The sequence below is a fragment of the Pelophylax lessonae genome (assembly GCF_965119305.1).
Source record: "Pelophylax lessonae genome assembly, chromosome: 1".
NCBI classification, from domain to species: Eukaryota; Metazoa; Chordata; class Amphibia; order Anura; family Ranidae; genus Pelophylax; species Pelophylax lessonae.
In genome coordinates, this window is record NC_138768.1 from 371,444,226 (window position 1) to 371,462,664 (window position 18,439).

The 18,439-nt window shown below is 42.5% G+C and overlaps 1 protein-coding gene across 2 annotated transcripts in view; it reads left to right on the forward strand.

Annotated features, from left to right (window-relative positions):
• PTAR1 (protein prenyltransferase alpha subunit repeat containing 1) overlaps positions 1-18,439 on the forward strand; it is a 98,956-nt gene that overhangs the window by 14,545 nt on the left and 65,972 nt on the right. For both annotated transcript variants that reach the window (XM_082254946.1, XM_082254947.1), the window contains exon 2: positions 2,958-3,127. In XM_082254946.1, the coding sequence (XP_082111072.1) occupies positions 2,958-3,127 (170 nt within the window). The remainder of the gene's footprint in view (positions 1-2,957; positions 3,128-18,439) is intronic.

Consider the following 18,439-nt stretch of genomic DNA (forward strand, 5'->3'; position numbering starts at 1 on the left):
CCCCTTGCAGATTGATTCCAATTAATCTGGACCACTGTAACATTTGATTGTGACATCCCTGCCTTGTACAGTTAGATGGGATAATTAGATAACGCAGAATTTCACAGAATTGTTCCAGGATCTAAGGACTGGTCAGATTTGGCAGGTGTCCGTACACAGCAGAACTTTGGTTCATTTGCTTATTTTTGTGGATGGACTTGAGAACAGAAAGTGGGGGTAGGGGTAGAACTGTACTGCTGATGGAGCAGTGTGAGATTATTGCACAATCTGCTACACTAAACTGCAAGCATGTTGTTTACTTGTTTATCTGAAATGGACATCTGACAATCTGGCTAGATTTAAAAAAAGACTGGTAGTCAGTGTTAGGTGCTCTAATTAAGATTTCATGGAAATGTCAGCCAGTTTTTAGCTGTGTTTTATGTGACACTTAGTTAGCCTTCACTGCTTAATTGAAGAGACCTGCTGAAAAAAGGCTTAAAACATATTAAGTAAAATGTAATATGTAAGCTTAAATGCATTTAATATACTTGCTACTTTTTTAAATGTGCATATCTGAGTATAAACCAGGGTGGATAAAAATATTGATTTTTTTTTTTTTTTTTAACCACTTCAATACGGTGTACTTTCACCCCCTTCCTTCCCAGGCCAATTTTCAGCTTTCAGCGCTGTCACACTTTGAATGACAATTGCGCGGTCATGCTACACTGTACCCATATGACATTTTTATCATTTTTTTCACACAAATATGAGCTTTCTTTTGGTGGTATTTAATAACCACTGGGTTATTTTTTTTATTTATTACAAAAAGAAAAAGACAGAAAATTTAGAAAAAAAAAAAAAGTTTTTCTCATTGTCTGAGTAAATTTTGAAAATAAGTAATTTTTCTCCATCACTGATGTGCAACTGATGAGGTGGCACTGATGAGGAGGTACTAATATGCCGCACTGATAGGCGGCACTGATGGGCACTGAAAGGCAGTACTGATGGGCAGCACAGATGAGCAGGCACTGACTGGCAACACTGTGGGCACTGACTGGCAACACTGTTTTTGAACTTTTCTGAAATCAGGGCACGGATGATCAGGGCCCTGACTACCTTTTCTAGGTTTCCCTTTGAGGAGGAGCCGCTGATCGGCTCTCCTTGCCACACACTCTGACAGTGTGGGGCGAGGAGAGCCGTAAACGGCACTTCCTCATTTACATGTGACCAGCTGTGATTGGACACAGCCGATCACATAAGTAAAGAGCCAAGTAATTGGCTCTTTACCAAGATCGGGGTTGCGCCGTGTCGTAGCAACACGGCGCGGCCACAATCGCCGAACTGCGTGCCTCCGCGAGCGTGCGAGAGAAGCTGTTCTGGTGCGCCGTCATATGAGGGCGTCCCAGAACAATAACCGCACCGCTCCGCTGTCATTTGATGGTGGCCAGGCGGGAAGTGGTTAATCAGATTTTTTATTTAAATCCTATATATATATATTTTTTTTTTTTTTATCAAATTTATTTTATTAAAATGCTTTTGGAGTAAAATTCTGTCTAAAAATAGTTTTTGAATTAAAATACAATAATAATTTAGTTTATTTGGCATGAAATGGAGCTTAGTTATGTAGCATGAGGCTGTATATTCTGCAATATTTACATTTTTGGTAAACTCATTCAGTGAATGCAAGCTGAGCTAACATGCACTGCATTGATGCATTCACAAAATTTCACACTAGCTACCAACAACAATGAGTCCTTGCATTGAAAGAGCACTTGTCATTTCAGATCCATCATGGCAGCACCTGTTAGCGGGCATCCACTCACCTGCTGCCGCACCTTCTTGTGTCACTGCTGCATCACCAGCCGTCCCATTGAAGTGAATGGGACTGTCAGTGAGTAAACAGCGTGTCAGAAGAGGAGCCGATGCGGGACAGAGATGACAGTTTGCTGTTCAAAATGATGAATTAAATCAAGCCTTTTTACTAGTGATTTAATTCCATGATTTAAATTGTCTTGATTTAAATCACATCCACCCTGGTACAAACTATTATCTTGTGATGTAATCTGCAGCAGCCTTTTTCAACCAGGGTGCCTTGAGGTTTCTTCAAGGGTGCCTTGGCAAAATGCTTAAAAATGTATCAGAAATTGTATGCAAGCCAGCAGATGGATGAAGCCTGCCTTTTAGTTGCACAAAGCCACAGGTTTTCATAATGCACCATTATGACTTTCTAGACACTGGCATTCTAACTAGGGATGCACCGAAATGAAAATTTTGGGCCGAAACCGAAAATTCAGGATGCCCTTGGCCGAAAACCGAAACCGAAAATTACTTTTTCCCCCAAAAAAATTTGAAATGGATAGAACAGGGGCATACACCAAAAACAGGCAGCAACGTACACCTGTCGCTGCCACCCTGTCACAGTATATGTACTGTGATGGGTTGGCAATAGGTTAATTTAATTACCAATGGTATTTGTATTATGAAGCATGAGGGGTTAATGTATTGTCACTGTTGGTCACTCATCTATTAGTGATCGACCAGTGGCAGGTAAAAATCCTTGTAATGTACATAGATCACCCACAGGGGAATGTTTTTTGTTTTTTTTCTCAACAAAAGTGGAATTACTTTTTAAAGTGGTTGTAAATAACTGACTGGCCTCAGGTGACACAGAGATGAAACAAATACTCCTTCATAAGTTGTTCCTGTCTATCTGCAGTCCTTTCTTTTTGACATCCGAAGTCCAGAATTTGTAAAGCTTATCTTAAAGTTAAAAAAAGAGGGGAGGGGTGAGAGGTTTAGGGGGTGACAGAGAGCTGAAGTTACACTCTGCAGAGCTCAGTGAGGAGAATTCTGAGACCTGATTGGAGGGAAAAGATGCACACCCCTCCACACAGGAATAGAGCTAAGGCTGTCAATTAGAGAAAATCATTCTGGTAATATTACTTGCATTGTTAATATCATCTTTGTGTGTTTTGTAGAGATGAAATTGGGTTAATTCCATGTCCTGAAGCAAAGTATAATCGCAGCCCTATAGTATTGGTGGAGAACAAGTTGGGAGTGGAAAGCTGGTGTATCAAGTTCCTGCTACCCTATGTACATAACAAGCTTTTGCTTTATCGCCAGAAGAAGCTATGGCTTAATAGAGATGGTAAGTGTAATTCTAATGTTTAAAACCCACAACCGTAAAATCAGCGTGTATATGCAGTAAAGCATGCTTGTTATACTCATTGTGGCACCTAAGGGATTAATCCTCTGCATTGTGTAAAAAGGCTGTTTGATCCTGTCTTCTCTGAACCTCCCCTTCTTTTACTGTCCCCAATCCATCTCTTAAAAGTACAGAGCCTTGGGGTCACTCCACACATGCTCTGTTTGGTGTATATTGCTAGAGAGTTTTTTTTTATTTTATTAATTTATTTTGGGAAGGGTGTATGTGATCAGCACAGGGCCAATCAGCACTGTTCAGACAGAGGGGCAGGGGTCCTGCAGCCTCATAGGACAGTCAGAGGAGAATGAAAACTCCTTCTACAAGCTTTAACCAGTGCTCAGCCAGACACTGATAGAAGTCGCAAGACTGCTATATGCTGCTGATGAGAGAGGGTATTTAGCGGATTATATTTACTAAAATAATTGCATTTCCATGTTCTGTGTACTGTGGGAGACCAGATATAGTGACTGCAGGCTCCTGGGTTTAGTGACATTTTCAGGTTTCATGAGACTTCAGTATTCTGTGTTTCCTATGTATGTTTGCATCACAAACTGACACCAATCTGCATTTAATATATCTTGATTAATATCTCGTTACATAATTACAGGAGCTAGGTAGCCTTTGTGCTGGAAAGTTTTTACTGACATGGAATAAACATCATCAAAACATTTGATAACTCATATTTATCAAGTGTGTTAGTTGAAAACGGAATCAATTTGTATTGCCTTTTGCCATCCAGTCAGATTAATAAAGAGCTGAAAATAATGAATGAAAATGGAATTCTGAAACTGATGTGTTGCTTGAGATATTTTCTAACTCTGCTCCCATCTATAATGTTGCTTTCTCCATAACATATAATAAAGTACATGTACATGTGTTTGTTCTGGGAGCGCGCTGCACACCATGCCCCCAGCACAGGGACCGAGCTGTGATAGAGAGCTCCCGTGTCCAGTACTAACGATCGGGAACCAGGAAGCCTGGTTACTCATCACCTGATTGATCAGTCACCGTGAAGCCCGTCCTTGTGTGTTTTTTTTTTTTTTTTTTTTTTTTTTACTTCTTCTTAAATGGAGAAAAAGATACATTATATCTCTCTTTCTCCTGCACAAAAACAAATGTGTAATAAAAATAAAGAAAAATAGGTAGATCAGGGATTGCTCTAGGTCAGTGGCAGGGTTAGCCTAGGGGTCAGAGGTCAGCATATTTTAAGTAAGATCAAAAAGACACAAAAAAAATCATTTTTGAACCACTTCTGGACTGGAAGGTTTTACCCCCTTAATGACCAGGCCTTTTTTCACGATTACTTTAACTGACAGTTGCGTGGTCGTGAGACGCTGTACCCAAATAATTGTGATGTCCTTTTTTTCCCACAAATATAGCTTTCTTTTGGTGGTATTTGATCACCTGTGCAATTTTTATTTATTTATTTTTTGCACTATAAAAAGAAAAAAAAGAGCAACAATTATGAAAAAAAAACAGTATTTTTTACTTTCTGCTATATAACATTCCCAATAAAAAAAATTAAAAAATCTATTTTTTTTCATCATTTTAGGCCCATATGTATTCTGCTACATATTTTTGGCAAAAAAAAATCCCAATAAGAGTATATTGATTTGTTTGCGCAAAAAGCTATTGCGTCTACAAACTAAGGGAAAGATTTATGTCATTTTTATTTATTTATTTTTTACTAGTAGTGGCGGCGACATTGCGGCGGACAGATCGGGCACCTGGCATTTTTGACGCTTTTGGAGGGACCAGTTACATTACTTCAGTAATCAGTGCTAAAAATATGCACTGTTACTGTACTAATGACACTGGCAGGGAAGGGGTTAACACCAGGGACGATCAAAGGGGTAAATGTGTCCCTAGGGGGTGTTTCTAACTGTGTGGGGGGTGGGCTTGCTGCATGAACACAGAGACCTGTGTTCCTAAATAAGAGGAACACAGGAGGCTGTGTTCATTACTGACAGAACAGCGGTCTGTTGTGTTTACATCGTTCTGTCTCCACGTGGAGTGATCACGGAAGCTCCAGAAGCTGTCCCGGGAAACTATGTACAGGTACATCGTTTTGTGAGACAGAGCTGACCTGCCTCAGTATAAGTACGGCGGCTGGTCGGCAAGTGGTTAAATTAATGTCAGTATGCTTTAGGCAGGATAATGAAGTCCCCTTGAACCTCCTTTAGGAAAAGGAAGCCTTGACTGCTGCAAGCATGGCATCACTGTGGGTGTGAAGCTAAGTAGCTCCCTTAGGGTTGGCTACCAAGATCTGAGGTGACTTGGGTGGAGCCTGAACTCTAGGAGCTCTGAGGAGATTCAGTTGTCACTAGAGTTGACCCCCCCCCCCCCTGCCCGTTGTGATGTTTTGTCACAGCTTTATTGGCGGTGTTGACCTTGCCAGCAATTGATGCTGCTTTATGGGCTATGCCCGCAAGTGAAATTCTGGGGTCAGTCAAATGCCTGTCTGACACTGATGGTAAGGACAGGCCTCTTAGACTTGGTGAGTTTGTTTTTTGGATGCTCACAGTAGAACCGGGACTGGTATTGTTGTTTGGTACATTGGGAAAGTTGTTACTTTTGCAAAGTTCAATAAAGCTGTGGCTTTGCCCCATTTCCAACTTAATTAGCTTCCTTGTCTTTTTGGGGGGCAAGGTCTTGGTTTATTAGTTGGTCATAAATGAGCCAATGCTTCTCAACAGTCAAGCAACAAATACCATACCCATACGTGGTATTGCTGCGATCGTCAGGAGCAGGAGAATGTATTATGGGTTTTTCTTTGGGGGTAGGTTATGATAATTGCAAGAATTATACAATTACATTTAAAAATATTTTTTTTTCCAATTTTGCCCAGTTTTAGAGCCCATTCACACTGCCGCGACTTGTCAGGCGACTTGTCATCCTGACAAGTCGCGGTCCGTCGCGGTCCATTGAGTAGTACAGGACCCGTTCTAATAGGAGCGACACAAGTCGCTCCGACTTAGAAAAAGAGTCCTGTACTACTTTGGGGCGACCTCGGAGCAACTTGCATAGACTTCCATTATGCGAAGTCGCGGTGCACGCGACTTCACAGGTCGCCCCCCGAAGTCGTGCCGCTTCAGTGTGAACCGGCACTTAGTTTAATAAAAATAAATTAATAAACCCAAAAGATATTCATTACCATTTACCACCAAAAAAAAGCCCCATTTGTCCTGAAAATAAATATAAGGTACAATCCACCTGGATGCTTTAGGTAGTTGCAAGGATAGTACAGGTTTACAAGCATATGTCAATGTTGCAAAACTGTGTTCAGTCATTAGGATTTGTTTTACCCTGTGTCATGAAGGAATTGAGAGGTCTGGTCTTGGATGGACTGACATTTTAAGGCTTGGTTCACATCTAGGTGGTTTACCTAAGGACTGCAGCCTTTTCATTTGAGTCTGTTGCTGTACCATCTGAAAACACAGGGAAGAGGTCACTGCACCTTTTCAGAAAATGCGTCTGCAGTGAAACCGCATAGTACAGTGGGGGTGCCATTGGGATTAATCGCCTAAGCGACTGCGTGTTTTCCTCTGTAGATGCAGAAAGGCGTGCCTAGCCTTAAAGTGGTTAAGCCACTTGCATGACTTTGTATAATCCTGTTTGTCTCCTAAGCCTATGTGCCTCTGTCTCTGTGTTTTATTAAAAAAAATGCTGTACATACCAGATTTCAGTGTGCTGCTCGGCAATCGCATGACTGGATGGCTCCCTCTTCTCCCCGCCTGACAGTTGCAGGGGGCGGGGCTGATATTCTCCTGCTGACATTACTCTGGAGGAGTGGAGGAGAGAGAGAGAGCGCCAGCCGGTCACGTGATCGCCGAGCAGCACACTAAAATCAGCATTTTTTTTTTTTATAAAACACAGACCGAGGTACACAGGCTTAGGAAACAAACAGGATTATATAACATATTAACAGTTATTTGAGCAGCAGGAGGGGCGGGTTGGCCGTGACATGGAGCTGACAAGCAGGGAGGGGAAGGGGAGGAGGACACAGAGTAGAGAGCAGAATGAAACAAATTTACCAAGCGTTCAGGGAAATCCGGTATTGATCTAGTGATAAATGATACTTGGCAGAGTAAAAGGTCCATAAAGGGATTATAAAGCGTCTATAAAAATCTGAGTAGTCCATTGGTGGTAAAGGAGTATGGAACACTTGAATGAAGGTAGCTCTTCTCAGAAGTAAGGCAAACTCTTGAAAGGTCATTTTAAAAAAAGAAAAGCGCCTCTAAGTGTATAACTTTTTTTTTATTTTGCAAGACACAGCAATGATATTAATTAATGGTTTTGGGCTCATCAGTAGACCGAAAGGATCTCCTACAGGTGAAAAGTCCGTTCTAGCCGATACGATATGTAGAGGCCAGGATCTGGCAAGGAGGAGATGCCGGCTGTCTCCTAGTCGTTCCGGGTTGACAAAGGAGTGTGCATGCACAGGTACGAGCTTTGCGCATGCTCAGAAATGCATGGAATTTTCCATTGACTTGTATGGAGCAGCAATTTTCCCTGAGCTTCCTAGTAAATTGCATTGGCAACCAGTTTTGTGTAGTCTGTTGTACTGCACTAGCAGGGTGACCTTTTACATCCAGGCCGAGGTCACTTCCTGTGATGCTTCTTCCTGCTGCAGGCCGTTCAGGAGGGTTCTCTCTGGAGGTGGTACAGTACTGGGGGTCTCTGCGGGCATATCACTGCACACTTTGCTGTTAGTGTATATTTTAGGGGGACTCTGCAGACCGCTGCGATTGGCGGTGGGAACCGCGATCGGCGCTCTTAAAGTTGACAGTACTCCGTTTTTCTAAAACTTTGAATATGGAGTCCCAGGCTGTAATTTCTCCCTCAGACCCACTCTGTGTGACTCCCGGACAGTCTGGATCGCAGTCGCTGGCCACGATTTCAGCAGCTCTGGAAAACCTGGCAACAAAAGTTGATTTTGTCATGAAAAAGGTTAATAGCGGAAAACAGCCGCTGCCTTCTCCATCATTAGTGGAGTCCTCTAAATCAGAGGCTGATGTGGTCACCACAGATGCCCCCCTACCTGAATGGTCACTGTCCTCCCAGTCAGATGGTGAAGAGAACCTGTCTTCAGCTGCAGCATGGGAATGCACTTTGGTGGAAGCCCTGATTATTTCTGTACAGGAAACTTTAAAATTGGCTGATGAGCCCACGCCGGCAGGGACACAGGTGGCCTTTGGCTCCCGCAAGACCCAAAAGTCTGGCAAGGTTTTTCCCTGTCCCGAGACTTTTCAAGATATTGTGAATAACCAATTGTGGCGCGCTAAGCACATGTTAGTTGCTTTTAAATGCCGGTATCCTTTTGCTGATACGGTCTCCAACCGCTGGACCATGCCACCTAAGGTGGACCACCCTGTCTCCAGGTTGAACAAATCTACTGTTGTGCTTGTGGAAGATTCCCTGGTTTTTACGGATCCGGTGGACAGGCGGGTGGAATCCCTTTTCCGCCATCTTCACGTGTTGTCGGGTTCCATCTTGAAACCATTATTTGTGTCTGTGTTGGCATCGCAGACTGTTACGGAGTGGATTAGACTACTCCTGCAGGGGGCAGCATAACTCATTTAGCTAATGAAGATGGAGGCTGCGTCTGTCAATGGACTTCAGAGAAAAAGATTTTACAGTAAAATCTTACAAAAATCGTTTTTTTTCATTTCCCAGGGTTCAACTGTAAAGTGGTTGTAAACCCTTACCTATACTCAGTGAAGTGACTGGCCTCAGGTGATATGCAGAGATAAAACCAATCCTCCTTCAAAAGTTGTACCTAATTTGCAGCCATTTTGTCCTGTACATCTTTGCAGAGATGAAAGTGATTTTTCATGGACTTGCAAAGTAGAAAAGATGGGAAGCTACAGTTACACACTGTACATGAACTAGGTGAGCTGATTAGAGGGAAGAGACATAGCACATAGGGACAGAGCTGAGGTTGTCAATCAGCTAGAGCTCCCTCTCCTGTCATCTTTTTTTTCTCTTGGTGTCAGGAAACTTTTCAGAAGTGATTCATGCTGATAGCAGAAGAACTAGTTAGAGAGAAATGACATTTAGGCAGGCCATACATTATACAATTTTTTTTACAATTTTCTGTACAATTTTCTTTAGATTTACCTTCAACTATATAGTATAAAGGCCTGTCTTATACAGTGCCTTGCAAAAGTATTCGCCCCTCTTGGCATTTTTCATGTTTTGTTGGCTCACAACCTGGAATTAACAAAGATTGTTTGAGGATTTGCATCATTTAATTTACAGAACATGCCCACAAAAATGAAGATGTTGTATGTGTTTTTTTTTTTTTTATTGTGAAGCAAATAGAACAAAATAACAGAACAAGTCAATGTGCATAACTATTCACCCCCCTAAAGTCAATACTTTGTAGAGCCACCTTTTGTGGCAATCACAGCTCCAAGTCGCTTTGGATAAGTCTCTATGAGCTTGCCACATCTTACCACTGGGATTTTTGCCCATTCCTCCTTGCAAAACTGCTCCAGCTCCTTCAAGTTGGATGGTTTGCGCTTGTGAACAGCAGTCTTTAAGTCTGACCACAGATTTTCTGTTGAATTGAGGTCTGGGCTTTGACTAGGCCATTCCAACACATTTACATGTTTCCCCTTAAACCACTCAAGTGTTGCTTGACACTCTGTGTTTGGGGTCATTGTCCTGCTGGAAGGTGAACCTCCGTCCTAGCCTCAAATCACGCACAGAGTGGTACAGGTTTTGCTCAAGAATATCCCTGTATTTAGCACCATTCATCTTTCCCTCAACTCTGACCAGTTTCCCAGTCCCGGCTGCTGAAAAACATCCCCACAGCATGATGCCGCCACCACCATGTTTCACTGTGGGGATGATGTTCTTGGGTGATGTGATGTGTTCTGGGTTTGCGCCAGAAATAGCGTTTTCTTTGATGGTCGAAAAGTAAAATTTTAGTCTCATCAGACCAGAGCACCTTCCTCCATACATTTTGGGAGTCTCCCACATGCCTTTTTGCAAACTCAAAACGGGCCATTTTGTTTCTTGCTGAAAGTAATGGCTTTCTTCTGGCCACTCTGCCATAAAGCCCAATTCTATGGAGCGTACGGCTTATTGTCGTCCTATGTACAGATACTCCAGTCTCTGCTGTGGAACTCTGCAGCTCCTCCAGGGTTACCTTAGGTCTCTGTGCTGCCTCTGATTAATTCCCTCCTTGCCCGGTCCGTGAGTTTTGGTGGGCGGCCGTCTCTTGTCAGGTTTGCTGTTGTGCCATGTTCTTTCCATTTGGTTATAGATTTGATGGTGCTTCTGGGGATCATCAAAGATTTGGATATTTTTTTTTATAACCTAACCCTGACTTGTACTTCTCAACAACATTGTCCCTTACTTGTTTGGAATTCCTTGGTCTTCATGGCAGTGTTTGGTTAGTGGTTCCTCTTGCTTAGGGGTTGCAGCCTCTGGGGCCTTTGAAAAAAGGTGTGTATATGTAATGAGATATCATTTTAATTATGTGACTTCTGAAGGTAATTGGTTGCACCAGAGCTTTGTATGGGCTTCATAACATAGGGGGTGAATACATACGCACATGCCAGTTTTCTATTTCTAAAAAATAGTTTTATGTATATATTTTTCTCATTTCACTTCACCAACTTAGACTATTGTGTTCTGATCCACACATAAAATTCAAATTAACAAAACATTGAACTTTAAGGCTGTAATGTAACGAAATAGGTAAAAAGTCGAGGGGGTGAATACTTTTGCAAGGCACTGTAGGATACAATTTAAAAGTGTTGTTTAGTTTTGACCTCATATTATATGGATTTTGGTAAATCTTAACAGAAAATTTATTTGCTAAAGCCGAAGAATGCAAAATCGGGCTCACTTCTGCATAGAAACCAACCAGCTTCTTACCGCAGCTTGTTCAATTAAACTTTGGCAAGAAAACCTGGAAGCTGATTGGTTTCTATGCAGATGTGAGCCTGAATTTTGCATCCTCCAACTTTAGTAAATAAACCCCTTAGTGTTTGGAGAGAGGTAGAAATATGTGCTTTGTTCAGATTTCATGTCTAAGGTTTACAACCACTTTAGGTTACCCAACATCTTTCTTTATTTTATTTTTTCTGGTTTCTTAAGGTAATGCAAGAGATCTCTTAACTATCATGCTAACCTTATGCGTCATGCTTGCTGAGGAAGCTTGTTAGCCCTTACAGCTGTGTTTGCTTTCAAGGCTATTATAGATTATACACACAGACTTCATTTTTCATACCGTAGCCCTTAGATGAGTAAGAAAAGGAAGAATCCTTTATATTGTTTAGATTTTTGTTGATGGTGTTACTATGTTTGTGACCTTCGGAAGACTAGAGAATAGTTTGTATACTAAAGGCTTCCAAGTATTCCATTACAGGGGGACATTAATCAAACTAGTACAGGTGAATACCTGGTAAATACTGTTGTATATTACAAATGCGCTATTATGCTCAGGCCCGTTGCGTCAAGGCAGGCAAAACAAGCAATTGCTTGGGGCCCAGAGCTGGCCTGGGGCCCCAAGACCAAAGACACAGACTGACATTATCCCAAAACACAAACGCTGCGCGCCGCGCCTCACACACACAGGCCGGCCTCACAACACACAGGCGGCCTGTGACAGGCCGGCGGGCGGGCGCACAGCGGGGGAGTGGCAGGACGTCACGCGGCGCTGGCTCGATAGGGGGAAAGTGCGCGGCGGCGGCGCGCATCCGAGCAGTGCGCACCAGCCCCGCCCCAGCCTAGGCGGCCTAAAGCGCGTGCGGGAGTGGCGCCACCCCACCAGGCCCGCGAACTTCGCCAGAGAGAGACACACCACGAGTCATCACATCCTCCTCACACACGTGGACCGGACCAGAAAAAAGTCCCCCTGGTATCATCTAGGGCACATGGTGGGGGAACGGGAGGGGCATGGAGGACATTGTGATTGCCTTTGCAGAAAACAAGGCTCGCAAACAACAGTTTTAGATAATTTGCACATGTTTGTGAGAACTGAAAAATGTTAATGTGAGTGTGTGTGTGTGTAAGTATGTTAGATTTAGTTATTGTGCACTTTTTAATGTATATTTGATTTTATGGTACAGTGGTGTTTTTTGCAAATGTTCAATTGTTGAAAATGTTCAAATTTAAAATATTTTTTCAAGCAGTATTTGCACTGTACTCATTTTTTATTTATATAAAGTGTGAACTTAAGCTGTATGGCTATGCTGTGGTTCCTGTAGGCTTTGCGTGTGTGCGGGGGGGCCTCCATGTCCATTTTGCTTGGGGCCCCCAAATTCCTTCAAACGGCCCTGATTATGCTAATTATTCAATTCACAAGAAAATAGAGACTTGGTAACACACACACACACACACACACACACACACACACACACACACTCACACTAAAATAAATGCTGAGCATAGAAACACCTTTTTTTTTCCTCCTGTTCATTTTCTGATTGTTTTGGCTATTAATTTTGACCTAAATAAATTAGCTTTCCCACATTTAACTGCGATCTATTGTTAACTGAACAACTTATTTAGTAGAATCCCCAGCCAACAAGTAAAATTTTTAAATCAAGCAAACACCCATGCATACAGATGAAAAACCTACAGTATAAGGTAGCGGTTTTACCTGCCAAAGGATTTCTATTTCAGTCATAGGTGTGTCCAGCCTATTGCATTAGGGTGTGCACCCCAAAGCTCAAACACACATGCCTTTCTCTGCTGCCTCAACTGCACTGGACAGTGAATGAATGGGAAGTGCTCTGTGCTGAGTGGCTTCCGGTTCATTCACAAACTGAAGCATGGTAACACAGTGTACTATGCTTCTGTTATGAATTGACACATAACACTCTCCATCCTAAACCTTGCCCCGCAGCAGGTGGGGGGGTTGTAGAAAAGGGAAGCCAGCAGCACGGTGCAGGGGGCCAACAAGGGGTGGAAGCCCAAAAGTAGGGGGAATTAGTAACACGCATAGTAATTAGGGTGTGCCCAGGCACACCCCCTGCTACACCTATGATTTCAGTGCATCCAGTCCTGAGATTTTCATCTACTCTCTCTCCTTCTATCAGCATTTTAATTGTTGGCACAATTGTATGCAACACAACTTATTTACTTTAAAACCTGCCCCTCTCTTTTCCAGTCTGGGTGCCTGTTGTACAGGGGAATGCAAAAAATGTTATCAAGTACACTAGTTGCTGTGCAAGAAAGGGGGGGGCTGTCGGGACAAGTCTAATCATCGGTGGAGAGCAGGCTCAGTTCTTAGCAGAGACGGAGAACTGATCATGCAGTGCTCTACTGCTTACTGTGGTCAGTTTAATAGGAAAGCAGAGGGACTGGCAGGAACACCAGGGACTTCACACAAAGGAAGCAATACAAAGAAAAGAGAACAGGATACTTTTTCATACCAGTACATGGTACAGCAGGCACATATCAGGAATATGAAATGTTATGGGTTTACACATTCTTTAATCTTTTTCTATGCAAGATAGTAAAAAGTATCCTGTATGTATGGTATTATAAAAATCATGCAATCCATATAAACGGTATGCATTGTGGGAAGAATATGCAATGTTTTCCTGCCTAGGTCAATGCAAACAAGGAATACATCAGCTTTCTGGCACAAGAGTCACAATAAAACCAATAAATCTAAAACTGTTCTGATTTTTGCCTACAATATTTTAGTGCCACAAAACCATGTTTATATTTAACCTATACCATTGTTAAAAATGAAAACCCAATGTAAAGTGGACTTAAAGCGAGAACAAAAGGTGCATTTGTTCAGCTCTTCAACAGAACAGCTCAAGATAGACTTGGCTGGTTCTACGGATTTTCCCAGTTCAAAGACTCCTTTGTGTGGACCCAGACCATTAGAGTGACCACATCTCAGCCTTTCCCAAATCAGGCACAGTTTTGATTTAAAGAGCTTTATGTGTACTCAAATGTTGCTTTCTTTCCCCGAGTGCTATATGTGATACCATTTATTTTCATTTTAACAACCCAATTTCTTCTGAAGCGCGCTTACACCTTTATATCTGTGAAAAGGGAAAAAATATTTTGCAGTTGTATGAATAGGGCAACATCCTTGTTAGAAACAGCAAAATGATCAAGTGTTCAGAAAGCTTTTCTTGTACCAAAGCCTGTGCTAAAAATAAGAGGAGTTTTTGTCTTTTTATTTCTTCCTCTTTAAAAAAAAAAAAAAAATATTTGCAAAGGACTTTACAGCAAAATGCCACTTTTTCAGAAACTCTCATCTAGCATGCAAAGCCATTTGTTTAAAATCTGATATTCAAATTTGTCGGGTGTCAAACTGGCGGCCCTCCAGCTGTTGCAGAACTACAAGCCCCATCATGCCTTTGGCTGGGGGAGTCATGCTTGTAACTGTCAGCCTTGCAATGCCTCGTGGGAAATGTAGTTTTGCAACAGCTGGAGGGCCGGCAGTTTGACACTATGCAACTAACTGAAAGTTTAAAAAGAATAGAAAAATTCATATGTTGCTTTCTCGCAACTGGGAGTTATTTGTACAGCATTTGCCAGCAGCACACTAAAGACCTGTTCTTGTGATTGGGCCAGTGCTTTTCCAAAAAGTCTGTGCAGAGCTTAGGCTGGCCATACACACCACGGGTTGCATGAAAGAAATTTGCTTGATTCCTCCATCAGACATTGCTGACGGGAATCCCCCTGCCTAGCCATTGTGTTCTCGCCGTCCCCGCCAAGAATACACAGTGTTTATTGCTAGCGGCTTCAAGTGCCGATTTAAATAATCACATGTAAAATCCGGCTGGCTGGTTGTACCCAAGTTGATCGATCAACTTGGGTACATTCAGCCTGCCCATTCATGGTTCGAATCTTGGGTGGTTCCTGCTGAACCAGCTGAGATTCAAACCGTCTATGGTCAGCTTAAGTCATTTTATAGACATTCTTTGCAAGAGATGTATAATTGATATCACTTCAGAGATCCTTGTGGATCCCACCATGAATCACACAGAATGCCATTCCCGTAGAGTGTGATTTCTGCCCATTCAGTTTAATGGGCTGAAACTGTGCCGGACTACACCAAAAGTAGTGTGCATACACTGCTTAACAAAATGCACAGCAACCGGATCACTTCGGTCCGGTGCAGGCAAATGCAGTGCCTTTGCAAAATGCGCTTTGGGTGTCAATAGGTTGACTCATTGGAGACTGCAAGTGCAGTGCATTTTGAACGCAGTGTGGGAAGTGTGCAGGGAATGCAAGTTTCCCGCTCTGCATTCTGGTGTGAACTGGCCCTAAGTGCTTATATGCACTGGTCAGGTCCATTGTGTTTATTGCACGCACATTTGCCCATTCATTTTCACTGCCTAGTGCACCACAACGGACCTAAAATAGTTCCCTCTGCTTTTTTGTATCACACCACACCTTGCGTTGCAGAGCACTGCAACCTGGGTTAGTTGGGGTGCCATACAAATTGGTAAAACAGTGGTGTGAACAGACCCTATAAGCATGCTATGGCTTACAACACTTAGGCAGATCCTTCCACTTGGCACTGCCTGGGGTTAAAAAAAAAGATGGAAAAAGTTATCTGTAGTACAGGAAAAGCAATCTTTATTTTGTCTGCTAAATATCCTTGCAATGTGCTGTATATGGTTCACCCGCAAGGAATTATGCCTTACAGACTGGATTTTAACTTTAAGAATGGCAAACTGCATCTCACGACTCCTAATCCTCTTTCACCTTAAATGCTTTTGGGATTTCTGTTTTAATATAGGGAAGTTAAAGCGCTGTTTTTAGTTTCATTTAATTGCGAAATACATTCTGTTTTTCCTAAAATGTAGCACAACCTTAACAAGCTAGGAGCACTTCATTAAACTTTGATGAGTTTATAGATGCCCTGAATGTAAAATGGTGCACAGAATATTACAGCATCTGTTGGTGATGTGTGACAAATTAAGGCCAGCTTGGGAAAATTTAAGTTCCTCAATTAAGCTTTGGTGTTTAGATGAATGTAAAGAAGTATTTATCAGGCCACATTCTAGAAGCAGAAAATTAGCCTAAACTAGTCATCTGTCAATTTCTTTTATCTGGCGATTTACAAATGTACAGTAAATAGGTATTTTATTTTTTCTACTCTGTCTGGAATCTATAGATGGTGAAACTGTTAGGGTTTTCTTTTGAGCTGTTTATAAGCAGCTAACACTAAAGGCCCGTACACACGATAAGAAAATCTGTAGGGAAAATTCGTTCCGACGACCGATCTGCCGATTTTCGGATTGTTAGTATGGTGCTTTCGATAGCCAACTCCGACTTTTCGGCTGACAAAATCCTGATGTGCAGGCTATAAAATTTTTGTCGTCCATAATACAACGTCCGATTTTCGTCTCCTTAGTACAGATTTAGACGGAAAAAAATCTTAAGAGCAAGACTAGGCATGCTCAGAGACGAAAGAACACATACAAAGCAATCCAACACATGACATCACTTCTGAAGTAGAATTCTGAAAATAACCTCTTCACTTTCCACATCAGACTAGCATGCCTCAAAAAACTGACGTCAGATCGTTCGATAATCTGATCGTGTGTACGGGGCTTAAGGCCCGGGTCTCACTGGTTCGACGTGCGCTCCGATTTTGAGAGCACAAGTAGCATGAAAAGTCGTGCCCCATTAGGTGCAATGGAAGCATTCTAATAAGAGCAATGACTTAGAAAAAGATTCTTGCACTGCTTTCTGTTAAAGAAGTCGTATGCAAGTTGTGCAGAAGTGTGAACCAGGCCTTAGTCCGAATGTATTGCCACATTTCTTGGGCTTTGAAGAAAAAGTTCATCTTTTGGAGCATTTTAGACGTTACACCCATATTTAGGGTGTAACATGCTACATGTCTTTCTCCCCCATTAATAAATTACGCACAGCTGCATCATTCATTTACAGGAATTTTTGAATGAGAGAACTAAAAGTCCAGATGGCTGCAGCAGATGGCTTGTAGTTCTTAATGAACTGCGAGGGTGCTGATGAGTAGTGCACTCATCAGCACCCTCGCAGTTCATTGAGATAAATGAGTGCCATTCACAAGACCTGTTGCTTTCAAGCTGAAAGCTTGTACAGATGTGCAGGCTGAAAGGTGTAGGGCTTTTCTGCAGGAACCCAACAATGAACCCATGATCCACTGATTATGGGTGCAATGCTTTGCAAGCCTCTGCGGTAAAAAATAATTGCTATTTTTTTTTATTTCAAAAATGTATGCGTGTGTTCTTTTTTTTTTTTTTTCCCCCAAAAGTTGAACATTTAAGGGCCCGTTAACACTGCTCGTAGCAGGTTCATGTTCACTTACAGGACACATATGTGGACATTTCTAATTACCAGGTGCACCACAGGATTTTTGAGTTTGCAGTGGAGACAGGAGCAGGAGCACTGACAATTTGGTCCTTACCTTTTCTCACGGCAGCACTAAATATTGTCACCAAGATCCTTAAAGATTTCATGAGATATCTTCAACTTTCAATGATTTCATTCTCCTGTATACCCTTTCAATAGAAAAAGTCCTGACAGACCTGCGTTACTGTCCATCCTAGAAAATCTTGTGTGGTTGATCTAAACTGAGAAATCTTTGCTGAAACCAGTTCAAACCAGAATATCTTAGGATGCGTGATTCAGTGTAAGAGGAAAAGATCCACTCGTTGGCCCATCAATTGGTAACCGCAAGGCTAGTGTCGCTAAGATACATCATGAGACTTTTAGGCTTAATGACTGCCTCCCTCTCAGCCCTGAGCTTGGCCTGGCATTTGAGGCATCTCCAAGTATTTGTTCTGTCTTTGTGGTATCGAAAAAGAGAGTCCCTAGATTTAAGAGCCTCGTGTCCGGATGTTTGCCAATCCTTGGTGGTGTGGTGGAACCCTATAAACCTTTCAGGGGGCAGGGCTTGGGCCCAAACTTGCCTAATTAAGATTACCACAGATGCCAGTCTGTGAAAATGAAATGATGGAGAAATAACAGCATTGAAGGAGGCCGTTTTGGATTTTCAAGTGGTCTACTAGGTCTACGTCGCTAGCCTGTGAGGCTCTAGGGAGCGAGCGCGCGCCGCCGGAGGCGCGCTCCCGCTCGCTCACGCCCCCCCCCCCCCCCCCCCCGCGCGTTTGCCCGGCAGACCCGATGTCCGCTGGGCACTCGCGATTGTCCGTTACAGCGGGAGAAAGGCAGGCGGCTAGTGTAAACACAGCCACCTGTCATTCTCCCCTGTGTAAGAATGGAGATCATACGGTTCTGCTATGTAGGACCTTTGATCTCTGTTCTTACACC